The 22,663-nt window shown below is 45.4% G+C and overlaps 1 protein-coding gene across 1 annotated transcript in view; it reads left to right on the top strand.

Moving 5' to 3' along the window:
• The window catches only part of LOC147113977 (fibroblast growth factor receptor 4-like), a 71,021-nt gene extending 52,003 nt beyond the window's left edge, over positions 1 to 19,018 (top strand). The window contains exons 10-18 of the mRNA XM_085995441.1: positions 71 to 216; positions 629 to 750; positions 1,032 to 1,142; positions 2,313 to 2,503; positions 3,128 to 3,250; positions 9,740 to 9,810; positions 11,085 to 11,222; positions 11,888 to 11,993; positions 13,249 to 19,018. Coding sequence (XP_085851567.1) covers positions 71 to 216; positions 629 to 750; positions 1,032 to 1,142; positions 2,313 to 2,503; positions 3,128 to 3,250; positions 9,740 to 9,810; positions 11,085 to 11,222; positions 11,888 to 11,993; positions 13,249 to 13,407 — 1,167 coding nt within the window. The 3' untranslated portion in view covers positions 13,408 to 19,018. The remainder of the gene's footprint in view (positions 1 to 70; positions 217 to 628; positions 751 to 1,031; positions 1,143 to 2,312; positions 2,504 to 3,127; positions 3,251 to 9,739; positions 9,811 to 11,084; positions 11,223 to 11,887; positions 11,994 to 13,248) is intronic.
• The last annotated feature ends 3,645 nt before the right edge of the window (positions 19,019 to 22,663 follow it).

The following is a 22,663-nucleotide window of genomic DNA, read 5'->3' as shown; positions in this document are numbered from 1 at the left end:
TAGTGGGTTTGAAGTGATGTTTTATGTATGCCTACACTCAGTCTAATGATTCACTTTATTTCATTTTTAGTTTTCACGAGAATCAAACTCTTCAATGAAGTCAAACGCCTCTCTGGTGAGGGTGGCACGACTATCCTCCAGTGGCACACCCATGTTGGCAGGTGTTGTGGAGTTTGAGCTACCAATGGACCCAAAATGGGAATTCCATCGAGATAAGTAAGTGTGATGGGGAGAAGTGGGTAGGATGGGACTTCAGACGGAATATCAAACTTCAAACCTCGTAGGAATCTGGACAGGCTGCAGATGGCCCAAAGACAGATGGACCTAAATAAGACATGAATCAACAGTCTTCCATATAATCTGCTGAAACGCAGATCAGGGGACTGTAAAATCTTGTGTTAAATGGTCAGTGTTAGGGGTCTGCTATTTTATCTCATATTAACTGCTGTCATCTGTATTTCAAAAAATGGAATGATTTTCCTGAAAACTTATCCAGAAGATTCATCATATGGAAAATAATGCTTAAAGAATTCAGATGGTCAGCCTTAAAGTAATGTAGAAAATTCACAAGCATGCTTTGTGTATACCTCTGAACCTTCAAAGAGTTTTATTGCTGTTTCTTTTCCAGACTGATACTAGGGAAACCCCTTGGAGAGGGTTGCTTTGGACAGGTGGTTAAAGCAGAGGCCTACGGGATTAATAAGGACAACCCAGACAAACCGGTTACTGTGGCGGTGAAATCACTGAAAGGTGAGCAAGAAGCAGTTTCCACAAAATCTGAAACCTTGTAATCCAGGTTGTTCCTTTGGTGGGTCCAGTAGAAAACCTAATAGTCCAGTCTACTCTCTAACTGACCCCAGTAGGAGAATTAATAATTCACCCTGTTGCCTAACCAAGTAGAATATTCCAAATAACTCCAGGTGACTGTTCTCTGACTGATCGCAGTTGGAAATGGTAATAGTTCCTCTCAGTTGCTGAAATCAACCTGAAGGAAGCTGTCAAAATATAACTTTTAAAATTCTCATCTCTAGATGATGCTACAGAAAAAGACCTGGCAGATCTTATCTCGGAGATGGAGATGATGAAGATGATGGATAAACACAAAAATATCATTAACTTGCTGGGTGCCTGCACACAGGATGGTGAGTGTATGGTGGATACAGATACCTGACAACAGTAAAGGAATTTCATAACACTGTCAGTGATTTAACAAGTGTTAAGAAACCCAGGAGTGCAGTGTTACATGATCCAGTATTACACAACATCCATTGTGTGGCGTACACACAAGAATATTAAAATTGAATAGTTTTATACATACACTATTTGTTCCTTTGGTGGGTCCAGTAGAAAACCTAATAGTCCAGTCTACTCTCTAACTGTGTTACATACATACAGAACTCAGGAATGCACAATGCAATATTACACAAATACATACAATAGTATGACATATACTGCAGCATAACATGTTGCAATATTGCATCCACAATGAAATACACATGACAGTATTGCTCTGATATGCTTAGATGCATCAGAGTACCCACCAGTGCTATATATTGCAGTATCAATCAAATACACTGTGCTCCACTGATTGCCTATGAAATGAGACTTTCCAGGTGCCATTGCTAGTGTGTTATGCTTGTCACTTTAGCATGGGACTGGAAAACTTCCGCCAGCATTAAAAACACTGGCCCAGTGCACCACTGTGCCGATCTCCGCTTGTACAGCAGCCAGGCTCCAGAGTCATCTTTGCTGCCCCTGAACTAGAGAGATTTTTAAAATTCAGCAAGATTTCCCACTCCAGAATACCATCCAGTGATCCCCACTGAAAAGCGTGCATGTCTGCACTGAGAACAGGACTGAGCTTAGCTGTGATACCTTTCATGTTCAAATAGCCTGCTAAAATTTACCATCTAAGCTTATACATGAAGAATGGTCACTTTGATGAGGCACTGGAGAGCTACTGGTCCTAATGTAACTATACCACCCATAAACGCAACTATTTTCAGGAAAGGAGGGAACAGAAAACAATCACACACTACAGTACAGACTATTATATTACACAGTTATATGGGACTGTACACTTTCACACAGTGTGAGGGGCAGCACTATTTGATTATATTGCTCTTATACCTTGCATGCAGCGCATGGCAATACAGTGGGTATAAGGTTTATATAAAGGCAGCTCATTCTGAGGACACAGTTTCTGTATCATGATGGGTACAAGCGAATTATAGTGCAAATGTCATGAAAGTTACAAGAGCTGCTTCTGTTTGCTGAGAGTTCAATATTTAAATCTGCTATTCATATCTTAGGTTTGCTGTATGTAATAGTGGAGTACGCAGCAAAAGGTAACTTACGGGAATACCTCAGGGCCCGGCGGCCACCTGGTATGGATTACAACTTTCAAATCACAAAGGTGCCTGAAGAACAGTTAACATTTAAAGATCTGGTGTCCAGTGCTTACCAAGTGGCACGGGGCATGGAATATTTGGCATCTAAAAAGGTAAGTCATCAACTAATTTAGCTTTCCATGTGATATAACGGGACAGAGGCTTTATAGGTAGCTTGTTTGGATGAGGCCCAGGTGGATTGTTCATTTAACTTAGGGGGAGTTTGGGTATGTGCATTGGCCCCTTGGGATAAGTGAAAGGTCATGTGAACTGAGCAATGTGGGAAGGGCACTGTCTCACTTTTCCCATGTTCTACGAGTAAGATGATGGTTTAAAAACAACATCCACCCCTCACAAGCAAAGGGGAATGAGGCTCACATTACAGTGACTTAGCAAGAGCAGCTATGAAGGGCGGGAACTAGATTTTTCAGGCTTGTCAGGTAGCCGTCCATCAGCAGGATTTTCATCTGACTGCTTACTGAAGGAGAGCTGCTGGAGTGACATCTTAGACACTCAGACTGCAAATAAGTGTCCAGCTGAGTAACGTGTTGAGCACCAATGTGCAATGTTAAAGAGTACTATCTCAAGTAGGCACTATACTATCTGTCCTTGTAACACTGCACTGTGTCTGATTTTCTCTATGCTACTGTACTCCTTTACTTCCCATCACTTGAAAGCTTGTGCTGTGGTACAGAGATGTGAGTACACTAAGTACATTGTTTTAATTCCTTCTACAGTGTATCCATCGCGACTTGGCAGCCAGGAATGTGCTGGTAACTGAAGACAATGTCATGAAAATTGCAGACTTTGGTCTGGCACGAGGTGTGAACAACATCGACTACTACAAGAAAACCACCAATGTAAGTAGCATGGTGCACTGACAATCACAGACAGGGGCTGGACTTTCTCCAGAACCAGATAAGCACAAAATAATAATACAGGAAACTTTGGTTTATCCGGAGGTTGTATGGCCAGAAACTTTGCTCTAACGGCAGAAATCAGCAGCCGTTTTAGTTCGTTTTTTCTTCTTCTCCTAGCATTCTGTTAACAGGCAGGCTCGGGAAAGCGTCTTTGGAGCTTCGCAACAGCTTCAGAGACGCTTCAAGGCACGGGCCGAGTGTTTACAAGCTGTTGCTGAGCTACAGTGTTTGTTGTCAAATACGGAGATTTTCATCTCCGTATGCTTCAACGTTGACTTTGCATGTCCGGCACTTTTGATAGATCAGCAACACGCCGGTCCCGTCGGTGCCGGATATCAGAACTTTTCCTGTACTGCTAAGCAACGGGCCTGCACCTACCCTGGCTAGTTTAACTCATTCTTCAGAGAGGTGAGGGGGTGAACTCCCATTGAAGACTGAAATGAGGCAAACGGGTTGGGGATTTATCCAGGAAAGCCTGAAAATCAACTGGGGATTGAAAGGGCACTTGAATTGCTGAGGACTGAAAGGGTCAGACACTAAACAAGTTTTAAGACTATGTTGGAGTCGCTAGAAATCAACAGGCTCCGAGACTTTTGTTGCAGCAAAGGCAAAACGCGTGTTACTTTATTCACACTCCATGAGGACTGAGGGTCTCAGCCTCGTTGCAGGGCTATGATGTCATCACACTACCGATGCATGACGTCATCATGCTACCGACACTCTTAAAGGGACCCTGCCCCGATAACCCAACCAAGTACGTGCATATAACAACATTGGCTATACATAGTGAATTGTGTTTAGGTACATATAACAACATTGGCTATACATTGTGAATTGTGCTATTGTCCCTATGTGGTCTCCGCCACATACGTCCCCCCAGAATTCACTAGCACTGGCAATGTCAGTCGTTGGGGGGGCCGGATCACAGGGTCGGAACAGCTCCTCAATTCTGGGGCAGGGACCGGGGGGTTTGTCGGAGGGACCTCGGGCGCTCGGTGGTGGACTGAGGGTGCAGAAACTGGAGGTCGGCCCCGCCTCGGGGGCTGTGCCAACTCAACGGGTCGGTCCAGATCCAGGTGGGCTGACTTAAGACGGTCCACGGAAATGCAGTCCGGCTTACCGCCGACATCCACTACGAAGGTCTTGTCCCCGGTTTCCAGGACGCGGAATGGTCCATCGTAGGGTGGCTGAAGAGGTCCCCGGTGGGCGTCGTGGCGGACGAAAACGTACTCCGCCGCACGAAGGTCGAGCAGAACGTGGGACTGCGGGAGGCCGTGCTGCGACGTGGGCACCGGCGCGAAAACCTTGGCGTTGTCCAGAAGGTCGGACCGCTGACGGGCTGCGGACCAAGGTTCCGTTGCGTTGGGGACGAAATCCCCGGGAACCTGCAACCGCTGTCCGTAGACGAGCTCGGCAGACGAGGACTGGCGGTCCTCCTTGGGGGCGGTCCCGAGTCCCAGCATGACCCACGGGAGTCTGTCGATCCAACTGTCATCCCGGAGGCTGGCCCGGAGCACGGCCTTCATGGAGCGATGAAACCGTTCGCACAGTCCGTTAGCCTGAGGGTGGCATGCTGTGGTGCGGTGGAGTCTCAACCTGAGGCCTCGGGCGACAGCGTTCCAGAGCTCCGACGTGAACTGGGGCCCCCGGTCGGAGGAAATATCAGATGGGGCGCCGAACCGGACGACCCAAGAGCTGATGAACGCCCGAGCCACATTGGCGGACGTCGTTGAAGACAGCGGGACAGCTTCCGGCCATCGGATGGTTCTGTCAACCATTGTGAGGAGGTGGGTGAACCCGCGGGAGGGTGGCAGGGGCCCCACCAGGTCCACGTTAACATGGTCGAACCGCCTTTCAGGCACCGCGAAAGGCGCCAACGGGGCCTTAGTATGGCGATGCACTTTCGAGCGTTGGCATACCACGCAAGTGCTGACCCAGTCACGAACGTCTTTCCTGAGCCCGTGCCAGATGAACTTAGCCGCCGCCAGCTTCTGTGACGGCTTCCTGCCCGGGTGGGAAAGATTATGGATGGCGTCGAAAACTTGCCGTCTCCACCCGTCGGGCACGATGGGACGTGGCTGTCCAACGGAGACGTCGCACAGGAGTGTGGTGCCGGCATCGTCGAAAGCGACGTCCGCTAGTTGAAGGCCCGTGACCGCCGTCCTGTAGGCCTGGACATCTGGATCGGAGGCCTGGTCGGCTGCCATGCGGGTGTAGTCGATGCCGAGGTGTACGGCACTGGCGACGGCTCGAGAGAGAGACAGTCGGCGATGGGATTGTCTTTCCCAGCCACATGCTGGATGTCCGTTGTGAACTCCGAGATGAAGGCCAGCTGGCGTTGCTGACGGGCCGACCACGGCTCGGAAGCTTTGGCCATGGCGAAGGTCAACACAGCGTTCGTGGACCACAAACCGAACGGGCGAGCCTCCAGTAGGAAACGGAAGTGTCGGACGGCAAGGTAGAGGCCGAGAAGCTCGCGATCTAAGGTGCTGTACTTCCGCTCGTTGGGGCGGAGCTGCCGGCTGAAGAAGACGAGCGGCTGCCAGGTGCCGTTCACCCACTGTTTGTGGATGACGCCGATCGCATAGTCCGAGGCGTCGGTGGTGAGAGCGATCGGCGCATCAGGTAACGGATGCGCCAGCATGGTCGCGTTAGCCAGGGCCCTTTTCGTGTCCGTGAAAGAATTGGCCATCTTCTCGGACCAGTCGACGGCGAGCTTGTCGGGCTTGCCTTTGAGGGCCTCGTAAAGGGGCCACATAAGCTGGGCTGCTCAGGGGACGAAGCGATGGTAAAAGTTCACCATGCCCAAAAACTCCTGCAGGGCCTTCACGGTGAAGGGTCGCGGGAAGTCCATCATGGCCTCCACTTTCGATGGCAGTGGCACCGCCCCGTCCTTCGTGATGCGGTGCCCGAGAAAGTCGATCGAGGACAGCCCGAACTGGCACTTGGCCGGGTTGACGATTAGGCCATGCTGGCTGAGGCGTTGGAAGAGAGTCCGAAGGTGCGACACATGCTCCATCCTGGAGGCGCTGGCGATGAGGATGTCGTCCAGGTATACGAACAGGAATGTCAGGTCCTGTAACACGGTGACAATTAGGCTTTGAAAAGCCTGGGCGGCGTTTTTGAGGCCAAATGGCATGCGGAGGAATTCGAACAGCCTGAGCGGGGTGATCACCGCAGTTTTCGGGACATCCTGCGGCCGGACAGGGACCTGGTGCTAACCCCGGACGAGGTCCACTTTCGAGAATACCACTTTCCCGGCCAGGCGGGTGGAAAAGTCCTGGATGTGTGGAATCGGGTAGCGGTTGGGGGTCATAGCGTCGTTGAGGCGCGGGTAATCGGCGCACGGGCGCCACCAGCCGCCTGGTTTCGGAGCGATGTGGAGGGGCGAGGCCCACGGACTGTTCGACCGGTGGATGATGCCGAGGTGCTCCATGGTGTCGAACTCGGCTTTAGCGATGGCAAGTTTTCCCGGGTCGAGGCGCCGGTGGTCGAGATATGGTGTTCTACCCCGTGTTTGTTGGCAGCGGACGAGAACGTGGGCTTCGTGAGGTCCGGGAACTCGGCGAGGAGGCGGGAAAACTCGTCGGAGGCCGAGAGTGCGCTGGATAACTTCGTCGTGCTGGACCCGCTGAGGGAACACGGGAGCGAGCTGAAAGTCTCAGCATGGATGAGACGTCGGTTCTTGACGTCCACCAAAAGGCCATTGGCGCAGAGGAAGTTAGCGCCGAGAAGGGGGGTGGACACTTTTGCTGTGACAGTCCCAGGTGAACCGCTGCCCGCCAAAACAAAGCGCCACGCTCCGTTTCCCGAAGGTGCGGATGGAACTGCCGTTGGCGGCTTCGAGGACGGGGCCGTGGTTCCCCCTTGCATGTCTATGGTTGACGCGGGCAGGACGCTCACCTGGGCACCCGTGTCACAAAGAAAACGACGTCCGGAGTCGGTGTCCGTAATAAATAACAAACTGCCTGAACGGCCGACAGCCATAGCAGCCGGCGAGTGGTTTTTCGTTTGTTTCGACGCGGGAAAACTGCACGGGGGCCGGCACTTCCTGGCTTTGGGGCCAAACTGCGCGTGGTAGAAGCAGAGGCTTGGGAGCCGCCGCCGTTGGGCTGTATCGGTGGGGGAAGGGCTCCGCGTGGCCGCGCAGTACTGTTGCCCGGCGGAGAAAAATTTGTTGGCCTCCTTGGCCAGGTCGCGGAAATCGGTACTGGAAGAGTTGGCTAAAGCCGACCGTACCTGACCTGGCAGCTGTTGAAGGAACAGTTCCTTGAAGAGGAAGCACGGCCAGCATGTGGTCCATCAGCTCCGAGGGCTTGGAGTTGCCAAGCCCGGGTAGAGAGAGAAGCCGGCGTGCGCGCTCGGCTTCGGTGAGTCCAAAAGTTTCTAAGAGGTGCGTTTTCAGCGTTTTGAATTTGTTGAGCTCCGGGGGGTTCTCGAGCAGGCTCACGACTCTGGCCGTGGTGGAGCTGCCGAGAGCAGAGACGACGTAATAGTACCTCGTGTCGTCCGCGGTGATGTCCCGGAGTGCAAATTGAGCCTCGGCCTGGGCGAACCAAGCGGCAACCTGTCGTCCCCAAAACTCAGGTAATTTGATGGAAACGGCGTTTGTCGCCACTTCGGATGAGGTCTTTGGAATCGTCCAAAAGAGCAGCAGGGTCACCAATGTTGGGGTCGCTAGAAATCAACAGGCTCTGAGACTTTTGTTGCAGCAAAGGCAAAACGCATGTTGCTTTATTCACTCTCCATGAGGACCGAGGGCCTCAGCCTCATTGCAGGGCTATGACGTCATCACGCTACCGACGCTCTTAAAGGGACCCTGCCCCGATAACCCAACCAAGTACGTACATATAACAACATTGGCTATACATAGTGAATTGTGTTCAGGTACATATAACAACATTGGCTATACATTGTGAATTGTGTTTAGGTACATATAACAACATTGGCTATACATTGTGAATTGTGTTATTGTCCCTATGTGGTCTCCGCCACAACTAAAACAGAAAAGCAGGGCTTATTTTGAGGACAAAATTAACAAACTTCAAGTGAGATGGGAAACAGGAAGAACATTCCCACTAAGTAGAGGATATATAGGATAAACTCAGTTAAACAGAAATCAGTTATGGGGCGCCAGTGACCTGAAAAGTAGTAAGTAAGCTCGTTTTGTAATGTTTTGCAAGCAAAGTCAGAATTCATGCCAACCCAGACATGCAGGTCAATTATACTGCCCTCCAGCCTAGCTGAGATCAGCAGGCTCAGCAAACCAGCTCTGGGATCTCCCAAGTCTGTGAGCCTTAATTTAATTCTAATTATTTAAATAAAGTCACCATATTCTTGGGAAAACTGCTGGAGTGCTGCTCGCACACCCAAATTTCAGGAAAGGAGAAAAGTAGCAAATAAAAATAAATCTAGTGTTGTAGGCCTAACTAAGTAATGTGCTCTGGGCAGTTCCTGTGCCCACAGTTTATTGTAATGTTTGAAACCCCGATGCCTGAGCCTATGGCTGATAGTTTGTCGTGGTTGCTACAGGTAGACTACCCTTTATCCGGACTTCCGAAAACCGAAACCCCCTAAAAACCGAAGGTTTTTTCGTTCAGCGTAAGTCGTGCGTACGACTTACGCTGAACGAAAAAACCTTCGGTTTTTAGAGGGTTCCGGTTTCGGAAGTTCGGATAAAGGGTAAGTCGTGCGCACGACCCCCCGCCGACCTCCCCGCGGACCCCGCCGGCCCCGACAACCGCCGACCCCGCCAGCCCCGACAACCGCCGACCCCCCCGCGGACCCCGCCAGCCCCGACAACCGCCAGCAGGACTTGGTGTTCTGATTTTGAATTTTGCGGTTTATGCAACCCCACTAATCTCAGATCCTTTGCAGAAATGTATTTACTCACTGAGTCACCTGGGTTACTCCAATCACTTTTCATCTCTAACACTGTTTGTGATGAGGACAAGAATTTGCAAGATCAGCGTACAGTTTTGAATGCACCACGGCCTCTCGGACAGTCAATTTCTCACATCAGGCATGACGTGCACTCCAAAGCTCAAGACTAATAGGATCCACCTTCCACAAAGATTTTACATTTAAACCAGATCTCCAGGACCATGGGCAAGTCATATACTCACAGTGTGTCAGAATGCTAGATTAAAAGGAAACCAACCGCCGGCCCCGACCCCCGCCGACCCCGACTGACTTACGCTGAGCGTCAGCGTAAGTCGTGCGCACGACCCCCCGCCGACCCCCCCGCGGACCCCCGCCGACACCCCCGCCGACCCACCTTCCGAAATCCGAAATTCTCCTTTTATCCGAAACTCGGCTGGTCCCGAGGTTTTCAGATAAAGGATAGTCTACCTGTAATGTGAAAGTACATTGAACTTGTCAAAAGGTGATATTAGGCTCACTGACGATGACTTTTATGTTTCATTCCAGGGTCGCTTGCCAGTAAAGTGGATGGCGCCAGAGGCCTTGTTTGACAGAGTATACACGCACCAGAGTGACGTGTAAGTACTGATCATGTTTAAGTACTCTTAAGTATTGGATTCCCCTCGCTCAGTCTGAGCACTGTGTAAGAAAGTTACAGTCTAGATGATTGACAGAAGCCTGCCAGTGCTCTGTCATTACACCCTGCACTGAATGGATTGACAATGTTAGACATTCTGTCAAAATATTAACTTGCTTTTCTGATTGAAGCTCCTATTTAACTTTGGATAGAATTTATTCTGGATGCGATAAACATTGTGGAATCCACTGTAATTGAAGGGACCATTTCAGGTTACTGTATAGTGTGGGTGTAAGTGTTAAAGTCCTGCTGCCAGTGGGCAGGGCAGCTGGACTGCTATCTGTTTGCTGCATACCTTCATCTGGAGAAGGCAGGATGATCTGAGCTGCTTGTCATCTACCTTATATCATCCAGCAAGCAAGGTGAGATAGTCTGAATGCATTGTCCTATAGTGGGGAAAGAGGGAGCGGATGCGGAATTCTTGTTCTCAGTCACCTAGCAGCTAGGAAATGAAGAGATCTGAGTCACTCACTACTGATAGTAGAAGCCATGCCTGCACCTGAACAAATTATATCCACCCAAGCCACCGATTACTGAGCCTATGTTACCCAAAACGTATGAGCTCTCCGTTTAATATCACTTATTCCATTTTCTATTAAAAGTGATACATAGCTCCACACAGAAGCCTATTCATTAGACTCAGTGGGCCGAATGGCTCCTTCTGCACTGTACTATTCTATGGCCTGCAAAGGAGGCAACTGAAAGGTAATGTTAAGGATATTGAAAAAGTTAACCCAGAATATTACTTTAAATTAAACTGTGGAAGTCGAACTAGGGGACACAAGTTCCAACTAGAGAAGGTTACTTTTAGGATTTATATCAAGATATTTTCTTCAACAAAGAGTGGTCAACATGTGGAATAAACTTCAAGATAGAGTAGTGGAAGCAAAATCCTGGAATCATTTAAGAAACAATGGGGTGCATGGTTGGATGAATGGCCACCTTCACTATCCGTAATTATCTTGTGATCTCGTGAAATAAATTGAGGTTTATTTTAAATTGCACTGAATTATCAACAGTATGATTAATCCAGCTGTACTGTACTAAGAAATTGCACTTGATGCCGTTCTCATCATTTTCATGAAACATATTGTGGATCATTTGTAAATTCTCTCAGTCACAATACTAATGATGATGACTCCCTTGAGTGTGCTTAAGTAATTAGATAACAGAGTGAGTGAACTGAGTCCTTGATTTGTTCCCACCCCAATGCAGATGGTCATTTGGAGTCTTGATGTGGGAGATCTTCACACTTGGCGGCTCTCCCTATCCAGGAATCCCTGTAGAGGAACTCTTCAAGCTTCTCAAAGAGGGCCATCGAATGGACAAGCCTTCCAACTGTACACATGAGCTGTAAGTAACTCATCCGCATTGCATTGGGTATATACAGATACACTTGCTAGACTTTTCTTTACCTCTTTCAGCTATAAGTTTTTTTTTAAATGGCAGATTCTGCACTCCCAGCATCCTCTGTGAATGCCGCTCCCCACCGGGAGTGTGAAATTGACTCTTAATGACATAAAGAGTAGGAAAAGTAGGCTTGTCTTGAACTTAGATACGAGTTTTTAGTGATGTACCTTTAGTAGCATTTCTAAGGGACCTAGAACAGTTGAATATCTTCCAGTAGTATATACTTAATGGTGAATAACAGGGGAAATACATTTTGTAGTTTCAACCAGAACTCCATTGCAACAGGATGCCATGTTCTTTCAACATGTCGGGGCAACAGCTGTGATCAGTTGAGGCACCTGAAGACTTAAAACCCACACCCAGATAAATGTGCTGTACAGGGTTGGCAGAGGCACCTTTAGAAGGGGTAACTGTGTGTGTCTTGGGATAATTGTGTGTGTCTTGACACAAGGATTTTGTTTGGACTGTTGCAGGGCATCTCATTGAATATACTCCATGCAAAGGAATTCAAAATAACAAAGCAAGTCTGCTCTTGAAATGTTTGTGACAGTATGTGTGATTTGAGTGAAACTATTGTCATTGGATCCTACAAATTATCTTTCTTTCAGGTATTTGCTGATGAGGGAGTGCTGGCACGCAGTGTCTTCCCAGAGACCAACATTCAAACAGCTGGTGGCAGAACTTGACAAGGTCTTAACTTCAATATCAGATGAGGTCAGTGCATCTACTATATGCTGTGCTTTCAAGTTTTCTCCTCTACACAGTTTTCTTCCTCTGTGCACCCTTACTGTACTGAAATCAAAACACTTTGTACAGGCTACTACAGTAAACCATTCTTTCCCAAAAAGATCTCAGAACTGGAACCCAATATTCCCATCAATCTGTTCTTCCTGGTATCATCAGGCATTTAAAACCTAAGTTTGGCATTACCGAATCTCTATTTCCTGATTTTATGTTGCTTTTTCTTTTGGACATTGGTGGTGTCCTGCACGATGGGCCTTGGCTCATCACCTTTGTCTCTGAATAGTAATAAAAGTAATTGCACTGGGATTAGGTCAATGGAATTTCTTGGGGATCGGAAATCTGATCCCTTCCAAATGTACCACAGGCATCATCTAGGGACTTGGTTAGCTAGTTACACACAATATGAGTAGAGATTACTGATTCAATGATTAATCATTCAACAGATGGGAACAATGTTATCCCAGTGATGATGAGTATTGTTGATGGCCCTGAGTTTGAAGTAGAGCAAATAGTCACTGAAGTACAAGATAACCACCCAAAGAGCATCTTTTATTTGATTCTCCTTAAGGTAGATGACAATGCTCCATGTGGTTAATGTCCAATTGATTATATCAACATTAGTGCAATCTATATAAATTGTAGCATAGGAAAAGGAAACTTGAAGCAAAAATTTGTTTTATTTTCCTATTTTTGATGAATTTATGTGCCCAACAAGGTGAAAGATGCTCATGATATGGAATGCAAAAACTCCTGTGTCTGGTACATAATGGATAAAATGTTTCACCAATGTACCTTGACCCCCAACCTTAAAAGAGCACTTCTGCTACACCAGTATAAATATTTCTATTTCCTACACCAGCTGTTTTAGCAGCCTCTGAGTGAGGTTGCCAATTTAGTGTAAATTTTAACTTAATTATGGTAGTTGTGTGTTGGTACCCATTCAAAACTGGATTGAACTTGCTCAAACTCATTTCATTATGACATTAGACAAGGAAACCTTCATTCTATCCGTCTGGAATGGATCGGAACCCAAGCCTGAGATGTAAAAAGACAGAGTAATAACCAAATGCACCACCCAGTTCCTCTATTACAGAGGAAACTTTCATCCCAGCTAGGTTATGTAAAAGTCCAATGATAAATTTGTTCTTAATTAATATTGTATTTTGTAAATGATTGTGATGCTTCTCAGATGTAGTAAGTGTGTCTGAATTTTCTTCCTCAACAGTATTTGGACCTCTCAACTCCTTTTGAGCAGTATTCCCCCTCGTGCGAGGACAGCAACAGCACATGCTCTTCTAATGACTCTGTCTTTGCCCACGAGCCTTTGTCTGATGACCCTTGCTTACTCAACTACCACGACTGTAACACTCGAATCAGGACTTGAGAGAAATGTCATTCTGGAACCGTTGCTCAATATTGTTAATTTCCCCAGTAATTTACCATGGCGGTACTTTGGGGATGGTCCAAAACTGGAGAGAGACTGAATTTCCTTAAGATCTGCTTCTTCCTGAAAGATATTAAATATATTTTTGCAGAAGAAACTCCCTTCACACAGCATGGCTGTGTAAAACCATTAAGGTCTTCATTGATTCTGACTTATCAAAATTCTTGCCATTTGAGATTGATGATTTTTGACAATGAAAGCCATATTTGAATGGAGAGAAGCTCTGTGTATTCAGGCATGGGGCAGCAGCAGAGCACCCTACCAATGGAGCTCTGTGCTTTACCCTTTATGGCGATCATAATGATTTTGAGCTTTGCTTCGAGACACTAACACTGACCTACGGCATTGAAGGAGCATAAACTCAGCTACACCAGAGACGATTAGAGAATTTACCAGGAATAGAAATCTGCCTAGACTAGAAGAAGAATCTGAAAAGCAATTACACTCAAAGGTGGCCTCTTGTGAAGAATCAACCAGTGAAAAAAGTAAATTTACCGTACAGAAATCTTACCGCATGCTTCAACCTTTATTGTGGTTCATCGCAAACTTCAATGATTGGAACAGATCAAGTAAAAGTGTGTTAGCATGAAATTCCTGGACTAACATTCTCAGTAAAAGGATCAAGTCTATCTTCTTCAACAACAACAACAACATGATTAATAGCACTGCCCAGTACACTCAATGTCCAATGAGATCACATCATTTAGCATCACAGATTTAAAAGAGTTCAATTTTGCTCCCACTCATTGTTGCAGAAGGAGTACAAAGCTATTGAGATGATGCAGTGGTTTAGATAACAAATTCACCTGGCCTTGATGGCATGTTCTTGTCAGCTACCCTTGAAATGATGATCCTACCATAACCAAATCCCATAGTGATGCGCCATTCTGGAGTATATGGAATCTTAAGGATGTAATAGTTCGATATCCCATTTTAAAGAGCAAATACCCTTGTAAGCAAATAGCTATAAGAATAATTGTGATATAAGTCAAATTTCTGCCAGCCTTACAGAGCTGGTACTGCAAGATTAGGGTATTTTCAGGGCTGGCTCGTTTCCTGGAACAGCCTGCTCTGAAGATCCAGTGCCTGAGCTCACCACAAATGTCCATGGGAAGATTTGTGTGTTCAGTTCAAGTTTAATTGTTTTTTAAATGTTTAATTTCAAAAATATTAGATTTGAAGCTCCAGACACGATTGGCGATATAATGACATAATTATTTATCCAACTGCGCCACTGTATTCACCTTCGCCTATAAACACAGCAACTAGTCTCACAAGAGCCATTACAATAGCAACTCTCCTTTATAGAAAATTGAATTAATTTTTCTGTTGTGAATAGAACAGTCTGGGAACAACTGGTACAGCTGTTTGTAGCACTACTTATCCAGATAATTATCAGTTTACTGTTTTAAACCTTGCAGAAAACTGTAAAATAGAAAAATATTTGTATCTGAAATTTTTCTTTAAGTGGCATGTCCAAACTTATTGGCAGTCGTACTTCCTTTTCTGGTTATTAGTGTCAATATTTTTGTGGTCTGGAATTATTTGCAGTAGCTATTGGAGGCATCTGTGGAAAAAAAATTCAGATTTTGTGTTTTTTTTCTTAAGAGTAAGACTCCCTGTTTTTTTTGTTATTTACCCATTCCCTGGTCTCCTATACCACACATAAATGGTTGCTGTGAGGAGAGAGAACTACCAGCTCCCAAGGCGTGAAAGTATGAGTAGCTTTCACTCCAATTTTACCTCTCTCCTACTGTGGGAGCCCTCTGAATTTTGCTCCACACACTGAGGTAGCTCAAATTGGCAATCTGGGGAAGTGGGGGTGGGGAGGGAGAGAATTGCAGTATTGAATCCATATCCTGCTGATCCAGAGGTTAATTCTCCAATATGCTTCGGCTGAAAAGTTTTCCTACCTTGGCATTCTGGGAGACAGTGGGATGCAGGAATGTTGATACAGGAAACTTTGGTTTATCCAGAGGTTAACTGTCCGGAATGCTCGAGCCACCGGCAAAAATCAGGAGCCGTTTCGTTAGTTTTTTTTTCTTTTCGTTGCTTTTTTTTCACCAGTCAGGCTCTGCAAGGTCTCGCTGAAGCTGTTGCTAAGCTACAGAGACGCTTGCAAGGTACGGCCGACTGTTGCAACAGGGTTTGTTGCCAGATACGGAGCTCAAAATCTCCGTATGTTTCAACATTAGCGCTGGTTTGTCCGGCAGTTTTGATGGGACGGCAACAGCTCGGCCCCGTCGGTGCCGGATAGCACAAAGTTTCCTGTAGCTGGCTTATATCAGGGATAATGTTTCTTCAGGGAGCATCACCACTACGGTAATCAGGCTGCCAGTGGCTGTTGCCAAGGTAGAGATGACGAAAAAAAAACAGTGCTTCTGATAGGATGCTAAGCTGCTGCTGTTTGTCAAGTTCATGTATTATTTTAGAGTCAGTCATTGATGTGTCAAAACTCAGAGACCGATGAGAAGTTAGCTTTGCTGCAGTATTTGTAAATAGGGCGCCATCCGACGAGGTAAGAATGAGACTTTAGCATTATGGGTACAAATATGACCTCAGAACCCTTGACCATGTGACCAACAGAGTCACCACATAATGCCTGAACTGTCCTGTCCTCTTCTATCAATCACATTTCTTGTAAATAAGATTGAATTGAATGTAGTTGTACAGAGTGTCTTACAAACAAATTGTTGCCTTTTTATAAATTATTTTTTCATAAACAATACTACAATGAAGGTGCCTTTATTCAACAATACTGTTGAAGAATTCTGGGATTTACTGTTGGCAGGGCAGGGATTTACAGTAATTGTGCATTTTATTGTGCACAATTTTACCAACAGTCAAAAAAAGGCTGAAGCACAAGACTAAAAGCTTCTTGCCTCTGTCCATTATGTTGCTAAAGGTTCCTCAATTTCTGGATGACTGATGTCTCAGTATCAACAACACTTTGTAAAATTGAATGCTGGTTCTTTCCTTTCCCCTTTGTTTCGTTATTTCTCTTGGAGCTGCTTGCTGCCTCAAAGCCTGCTGTGGACTGACATAGCAGTTAAAGTGAGGTGATAAGAAGATGGATCTGTACTTAAAGTCAGGACTGGTATAAAACAAAATAAATAAGATGAGACAGCATTCCTGTACATGTTCCACCTTGAGCAGGCAGGACTGCAATCCACCCAGAGGAAGCAGGACTGCCTGCTTGCATGCTCCACCCCTAAGGTAGTGGGGCTGTGTGTCATCATAGTGTAGGCAGGATGCTGATTGAGAATTAAACTACAAGGTGCAATGGTCATCCAGTTTCTGGTTTATTACTGCCTGATTACATCCTGACATTCATATTGACATTTACTGGTAAAGGACCATCGCTGTCACTGATGGCACAAAGAAGAATGGCTGCTTACATTTCCCCACCATTTATAGAAGCCAATTCATTTAAATCACCTCTTTACCACCCAAAAATTTTCATTTCTTATTCCTTGCTAATTTTCTCCTCTTCCCTCATCCACTCTCTTGAAATTGGCTCAGCTACTGAATGGACAAACTTGCTGAGCCATGCAAACTAGGGATTGGACCTGATGTACATCTCTCAGTTACAGAATAGATAGATTCACTGAGCCTCTTTCCAGTCTTTTCAATAGGAGATTCATGGTTTTGTTGTTGAAAATTGGGATTTTTTTTCTTCTCTAAGAACAGTACAGGGTAAAGGCAAAACCCAGAGAGGGGATGGTCACTGAGGTATTGAATAGTATTGGTTTACTAGCTGTGAAGTATTTTCTTTTATTCCTCCTCAAATCTTGGCTTTTTGCCTAGTTCAAAGCCTAAACTGAATTAATGGGAAAGCTCCATGAAAACCATGGTGTAAGGCAACTGGAAGGATTTTCATATGAGCCATTACCTCATGTAGGAATTCCAATGGCATTAATCTAGACACTGAGGGGCCTTCATGCTAGACAATCCATCAGGTTTCCCCAACACATCTGGTTGGTAGTGCTACTATGTGGGATTTAGCTCATCATGCTACTGTGGCCTGGTCTTACCGAGGATGATGTCTGCCAATTACGGTGCCCTGGTCCTACCGAGGCTGGTGCCAGCCAGTTACTGTGCCCTGCTCTTACCGAGGCTGGTGCCAGCCAGTTACTTAGTCACATTGCTGTTGTGACAATGCCAACAACATTTTGGAAATTATGACAAGGTGTACTGGGAGGAAAGAATCAGCAGTTCGAGAAATAATGTCATTTAATTAACCTATATTTTTGTACTACCTTGAATGGAATTTGTCATTGCAGGCTGATTGCATTAAAATAACAATCCTTAGATTAATAATTTTATCAGTAATATTGTTTAAATATTAATCAAATATATTGTAAGTAACTTGTACACAAGAATACTTCTACAATTTCTTTTGTGACTGTCCATACATTTTTAAAAGCACACAGCGGGGTTTTACAGCTTGTCTGTGTGGTCTTGTTTGTAATTCTCCTACCATGGAACAGAGCGGAGAATCATTCAGAATCACTGGCCTCAACATTGTGAACTCTGATATCAAACAGATTGTGAATGTACATAACACCTAATTTATGTGATATCTATATACAACAACCAACCTATTTTCTGTCACATAATCCCATGTCACAAACACAATGCCCTTGTCTTTCACAGATGCCTACATACTCAACATGAATGCTCTGTCTCACACACATCCATGGTGACAGCCTCTTATATACAGCACTGTTCCCTTGTCATATATACATGCCCTTGTATTCACACGCGCGCACACAAACAACACAATCTCCTTGCCGCAAGTGTGCATAAGTACTATGCATCACATAGATGCATAGTACTTATCCCTTGTCACAGCAGCTACAACAGCTATTTCCAAACTCTGTGGTGTTCGGTCTGAGCCCCAGGGTACCTGTCACTCGAATCTCCTTGCTGCTATTGCCAGGATCAGTCCTTGAGACAGCCAGATCACCAGCTGGAATATTGTGCTATATCAGTCGGATATTCCACCAGGGGCAGGGTGAAGGAGGCCGATTGCCCAGCTACAATTTGATGACGAAAACCAGAAATGGGAATTTCTCCCAATTGGAACATTTTAACCCAAAGTCGGTGAGTTAACTCATTGTTGAGAACATTCCAGAAAATGAGTAACTTTTCAATCAACTTGTAAAATTAAAATGTGTTTTTGCAATTCACAGAATTACATTTAATTTATTGATTTTTATGAAAGAAATTATATATTCTAGTTGAAATGTTTGAAGGCCTCGTCTTCCCTAAGATTGTATTTGAAGATGTTTGAAGGTCGCACCACAGCAGCAACCTGTCACTTGCTGTATTTTCAGAGTTACATAGATAATTGAAATCAATTAGAGCCAATTAAGTAATTCCTGCCTTTTTCAACGTTGATTTAATCTGTGGAAAATTTCCTCGTTTATCCTGTTTTATGTAAAAGGTCATTGAACCAGACTGACCGAGTGAACCCTGTCTGTGTACCTCATGTATTCAATAATAAACTGTCCAGTTTTAGGGCCAAATAAAGACATTTAAGATGAAATCAGCTTTGTGATGTTTGTCTCTTCCTGTGCAGTAACAATCCCAGTTTAGCAGAAAGGGAAGGTGCTGCAAAGCAACACAACAGCTTGCATTTATATAGTACCTTTAAAGTAAAAACATCACAAGACACTTCACAGACAAGAATTAAATGGATACCGAGCCAAAGAAGGTGCTGTTAAGAGGGGTGAATAAATATTTGGTGGGTTTTCAGGTTGATCTCAAAGGAAGAGTGGTAGAGCGATTTAGGGAGGGAATTTGAGAATGTGGGACTGAAAGCAGGGCCGCCTGTGGGCATCATCCACTACTCTAGGATCAGCCTGGAGGGTAAAGATAACCTCAGGCTCCAGTCACCGAGAATCATGTTCAGGACTTTGGTTATGGCCATACCAGTGTTGTCGGAGGGGCAGAAACCTGATGGGAGGGACCCAAACAGTGGCTTGTAGGAAAGACAGGCACAGATCTAGGAGGCAACAATATGTTCAAGGAATTTGGAGAGGACAGAGAGGTTAGAAATGGGACCGTAAATTGCAAAGACAGAGGAATTGAGGTTAGGTTTTTTGAGGAAGGGGTGATGACGGTGAATTTGAAAGGGAAGAAAGCAGTATCTGAGGAGAAGGAACTGTTTACTATGAAGGCCAGGAAGGAATGTTGGGTGGTCAGTGATTTAGTGGGAATGGAGTTGAGGGAGCAGGACGTGGGTCTCTAGGATGAAACGAGCTTGGAGAGGGTGTGGGGGAGATGGAGAGAAACGAGAGAGGGGACTCAGGGCTATTGTAGGATGAGGGCTGAGGGAAGTTTGCTGTGGTGGGGAAAGTGGGGAAGCAGCAGAGATAGCTGAACAGAGGTCTTTTATCTTGGTGACGAAGAAATCGATGAGCTCATTGCACTTCTTGGTTAAGGTAAGGGTGGAGGAAACAGGCGGAAGGGTTTAAGGCGGCAGGTGTAGTGGAGAAAAGGAGCCTGGGGTTATCTTAGCCATCTGAGAAGGGCGGGTGCAGAGTAAAAATGCCTGGGTTACTTACCTGCTCTGGTGATGCTGGGAGCTGATGGTTCCTGATTTTAATCTACGCAAGTGAGCAGGCGGCAAGGACACCAGTACAAAGCCGGCAGGGTCCATTTTTACGTATGCATATTGGGTTTTGATGATGTAATTGGGACCTGTCTGCAATTTTAACAAGGCGGCCGAAGTGAGAGCTGCAGTGTGTCCCACCAGTTTAAGACAACGGAGAAGATATCTGTCCCAAAGAGGCCCAGAAAGGTAAGTTTAAAAAAAAAAATTTTACTTGCCCTGTGGGGCCCAGAAGAGTACCCCACAAGGAAAGTTTAAGCCTCCCCTGCCGTGGACTCGCCCTCCCCTTCCTAATTGTGACTCCCCAGCGTGACAACCCCAGCAGCTGATTCTGCCACTTAACTGGTCTTGGCGGGCTGCCTCTGGAGTTCCTGGCGACTTCCTGGCCTCATTTCTGGAGTAGAGGGTGCGTTTCTAGCTCACCTGCCCAAAACTGTCCTGGAGTTAAAACTGGGCATTAATTTTATTACGAAAACACTCAAATGATTGCAGCAGTTCTCTACTGAGGCTCTTATGTGGAAAAAAATGTAGGCATTCTAAAAGCATAGTAGGTATAGGGCCAATATTCCATCTTATTTTTTTTGGATGCACGGCCCCTTTAACGAGCTGCGCAGCCCCTTTAACGAGCATGCGTGGGTTTTCCATTCAAAAGCCGGTGACCGGCCTGTGCGGGACCTCCAGACTGTTGAGCGGCCGCACAGCTTAGCGGGAACACTGTATAGGGTTGCAGCTATTTCACTTGAGAAAGATCACAGGATGGCTGGTATGGGAGATGGAAAGATGTTGCAGTGGTGTAGTGATGGGCTATTCTTCTGAGGTTGGTGCCGAGGTACACTGTTGGAGTAGAGTGGAGGGAGCTTTACTCTGCATCTAACCATGCTGCACCCACTCCAGGTGCATAAAATGGAAAGTGCTCCACGCCCCAGCACAAACATCCCTCACCTTGATGAGCACAAAAGCTAAAGTTAAATAATAGTATTATCTTAGACAAAATAGTGGTAAGCTAGAAAAAATAAACATTCATGTTCCTTGCACTTTGTATACTTTCAAATTATTCTACAAAATCTACAAGTTATAAAATATATTTTTATGGGACATTTGGGGCTAGGTATATAATTCCTGTTGAATGTTGCGATCTATGGAGATATTCTGGTGACCCCCATGTCCTTTATCCTGAGCCATAAAGGGGCCTTTGGCAGAGTTTTTAATTCAAGGAATGGCAGACTCCAGAAATCATGTATTAGAGTTGCTGTACTTGCTGCTGATTGGCACGTTTGTGGCACAGCACAATTGTACTGCTAATTTTGTGATGTGGTTTGTGTTGGATTGTGCTAAATTTGTTTTGTGAGACTCATGACATCATTCGATGTTCATTGCGCCACCATTGGTGGCCAAGCTTTTGGTCAACTCTCCTAATATTGACTTAGGTAGCTCGGTGTCAAATTTAGTTTGATAACGCTCCTCCGAAGCGCCTTGGGAAGTTTTACTATGTTAAAGGTGCTATATAAATGCAAGTTGTTGGTTGTTGTATGTATAAATGACACCATTGCAAATCTTTAAGTATGAATTTTCTTTTTACGGGTGAATATTCCAGTATAGAAGAAATAACAACGATGTTTAAAATTGGCTTTTTTCTTCTGCGTTAAGATAAACAATAAGTTAGCACCAAATGAATAACGCAGAGTGAGTGTGTATTGACGGTAGCCAAACTACAAAGCAGAAAGCAGTGAACCATTAAGTCCAATATCTAGAGCTGCCAACTCTCACTTATTTACATATTTAAATAGGTTCCCATCAGTCACAATCCTTCCATTTTCTCAAGTTCTGTAGAATAATGGTTTGCTAGAGGGAAATGTGATAGGTCTTGGTGACGTGTACAGTCAGAACAATTATCAAGGCTGACAGAACAACACTCAACAAATCCTGCATGTACTTTTTCTCCTTCACCCACCTGGACATGCACTAATCAACAATGTTCAAAGATAAACAGCCCCCTCTGCGTTTTGCTCTTGTTCCTCTGTGCCTGTAAACAAGGACATCAAAGTCAGCAATTATCAGACTTGCTCAGGGTCCCAGAAGAGTTTGGTAGTCTGTAACTAGTGCCATAAGTTTGTACAAGCAGGGCTTAGGTCTTCATTCCTTGATCACTAACTGGTATGTGGGTGTTTGATTAATAGTCGCAGTGCAGTGATACAGGGTGGCTCCATTACTGATAACCTTTATTCTGGTGTTATTGTTTGTGGTGATTCTTTGCTGCCCTGTCTAGAGCAGATCACAGATAAGATACAGTCTGACATCACTGACACCACTGTTTCTAAGATTATTTGTCTGTGTTAGAAACAATGTCAGAAAACAAACACAGCTGGCTCTGCCAAACATTAAGTGTAACATGATGGGTACTTATTACTGTACTAACTGAAGAAGGCTACCATCACAACATCCTTTCCAGGCCAGTCCTGTGGAGACTTTTTATATTTACTTGTATACTAGATGATCTACTGTGTTGTTGTCATTGTTGGACATGGCAAGGTGTAGAATATAGCCTCTCTTTTACCTGTCTCTGCTGTCTTCATGTTA

The sequence above is a fragment of the Somniosus microcephalus genome, chromosome 8 (assembly GCF_052327205.1).
Source record: "Somniosus microcephalus isolate GS21.2 chromosome 8, FLI_Smic_1.0, whole genome shotgun sequence".
Lineage (NCBI taxonomy): Eukaryota > Metazoa > Chordata > Chondrichthyes > Squaliformes > Somniosidae > Somniosus > Somniosus microcephalus.
Note: the sequence above shows the minus strand (reverse complement) of the source record. Positions and strands in the feature narration are given on the sequence as shown.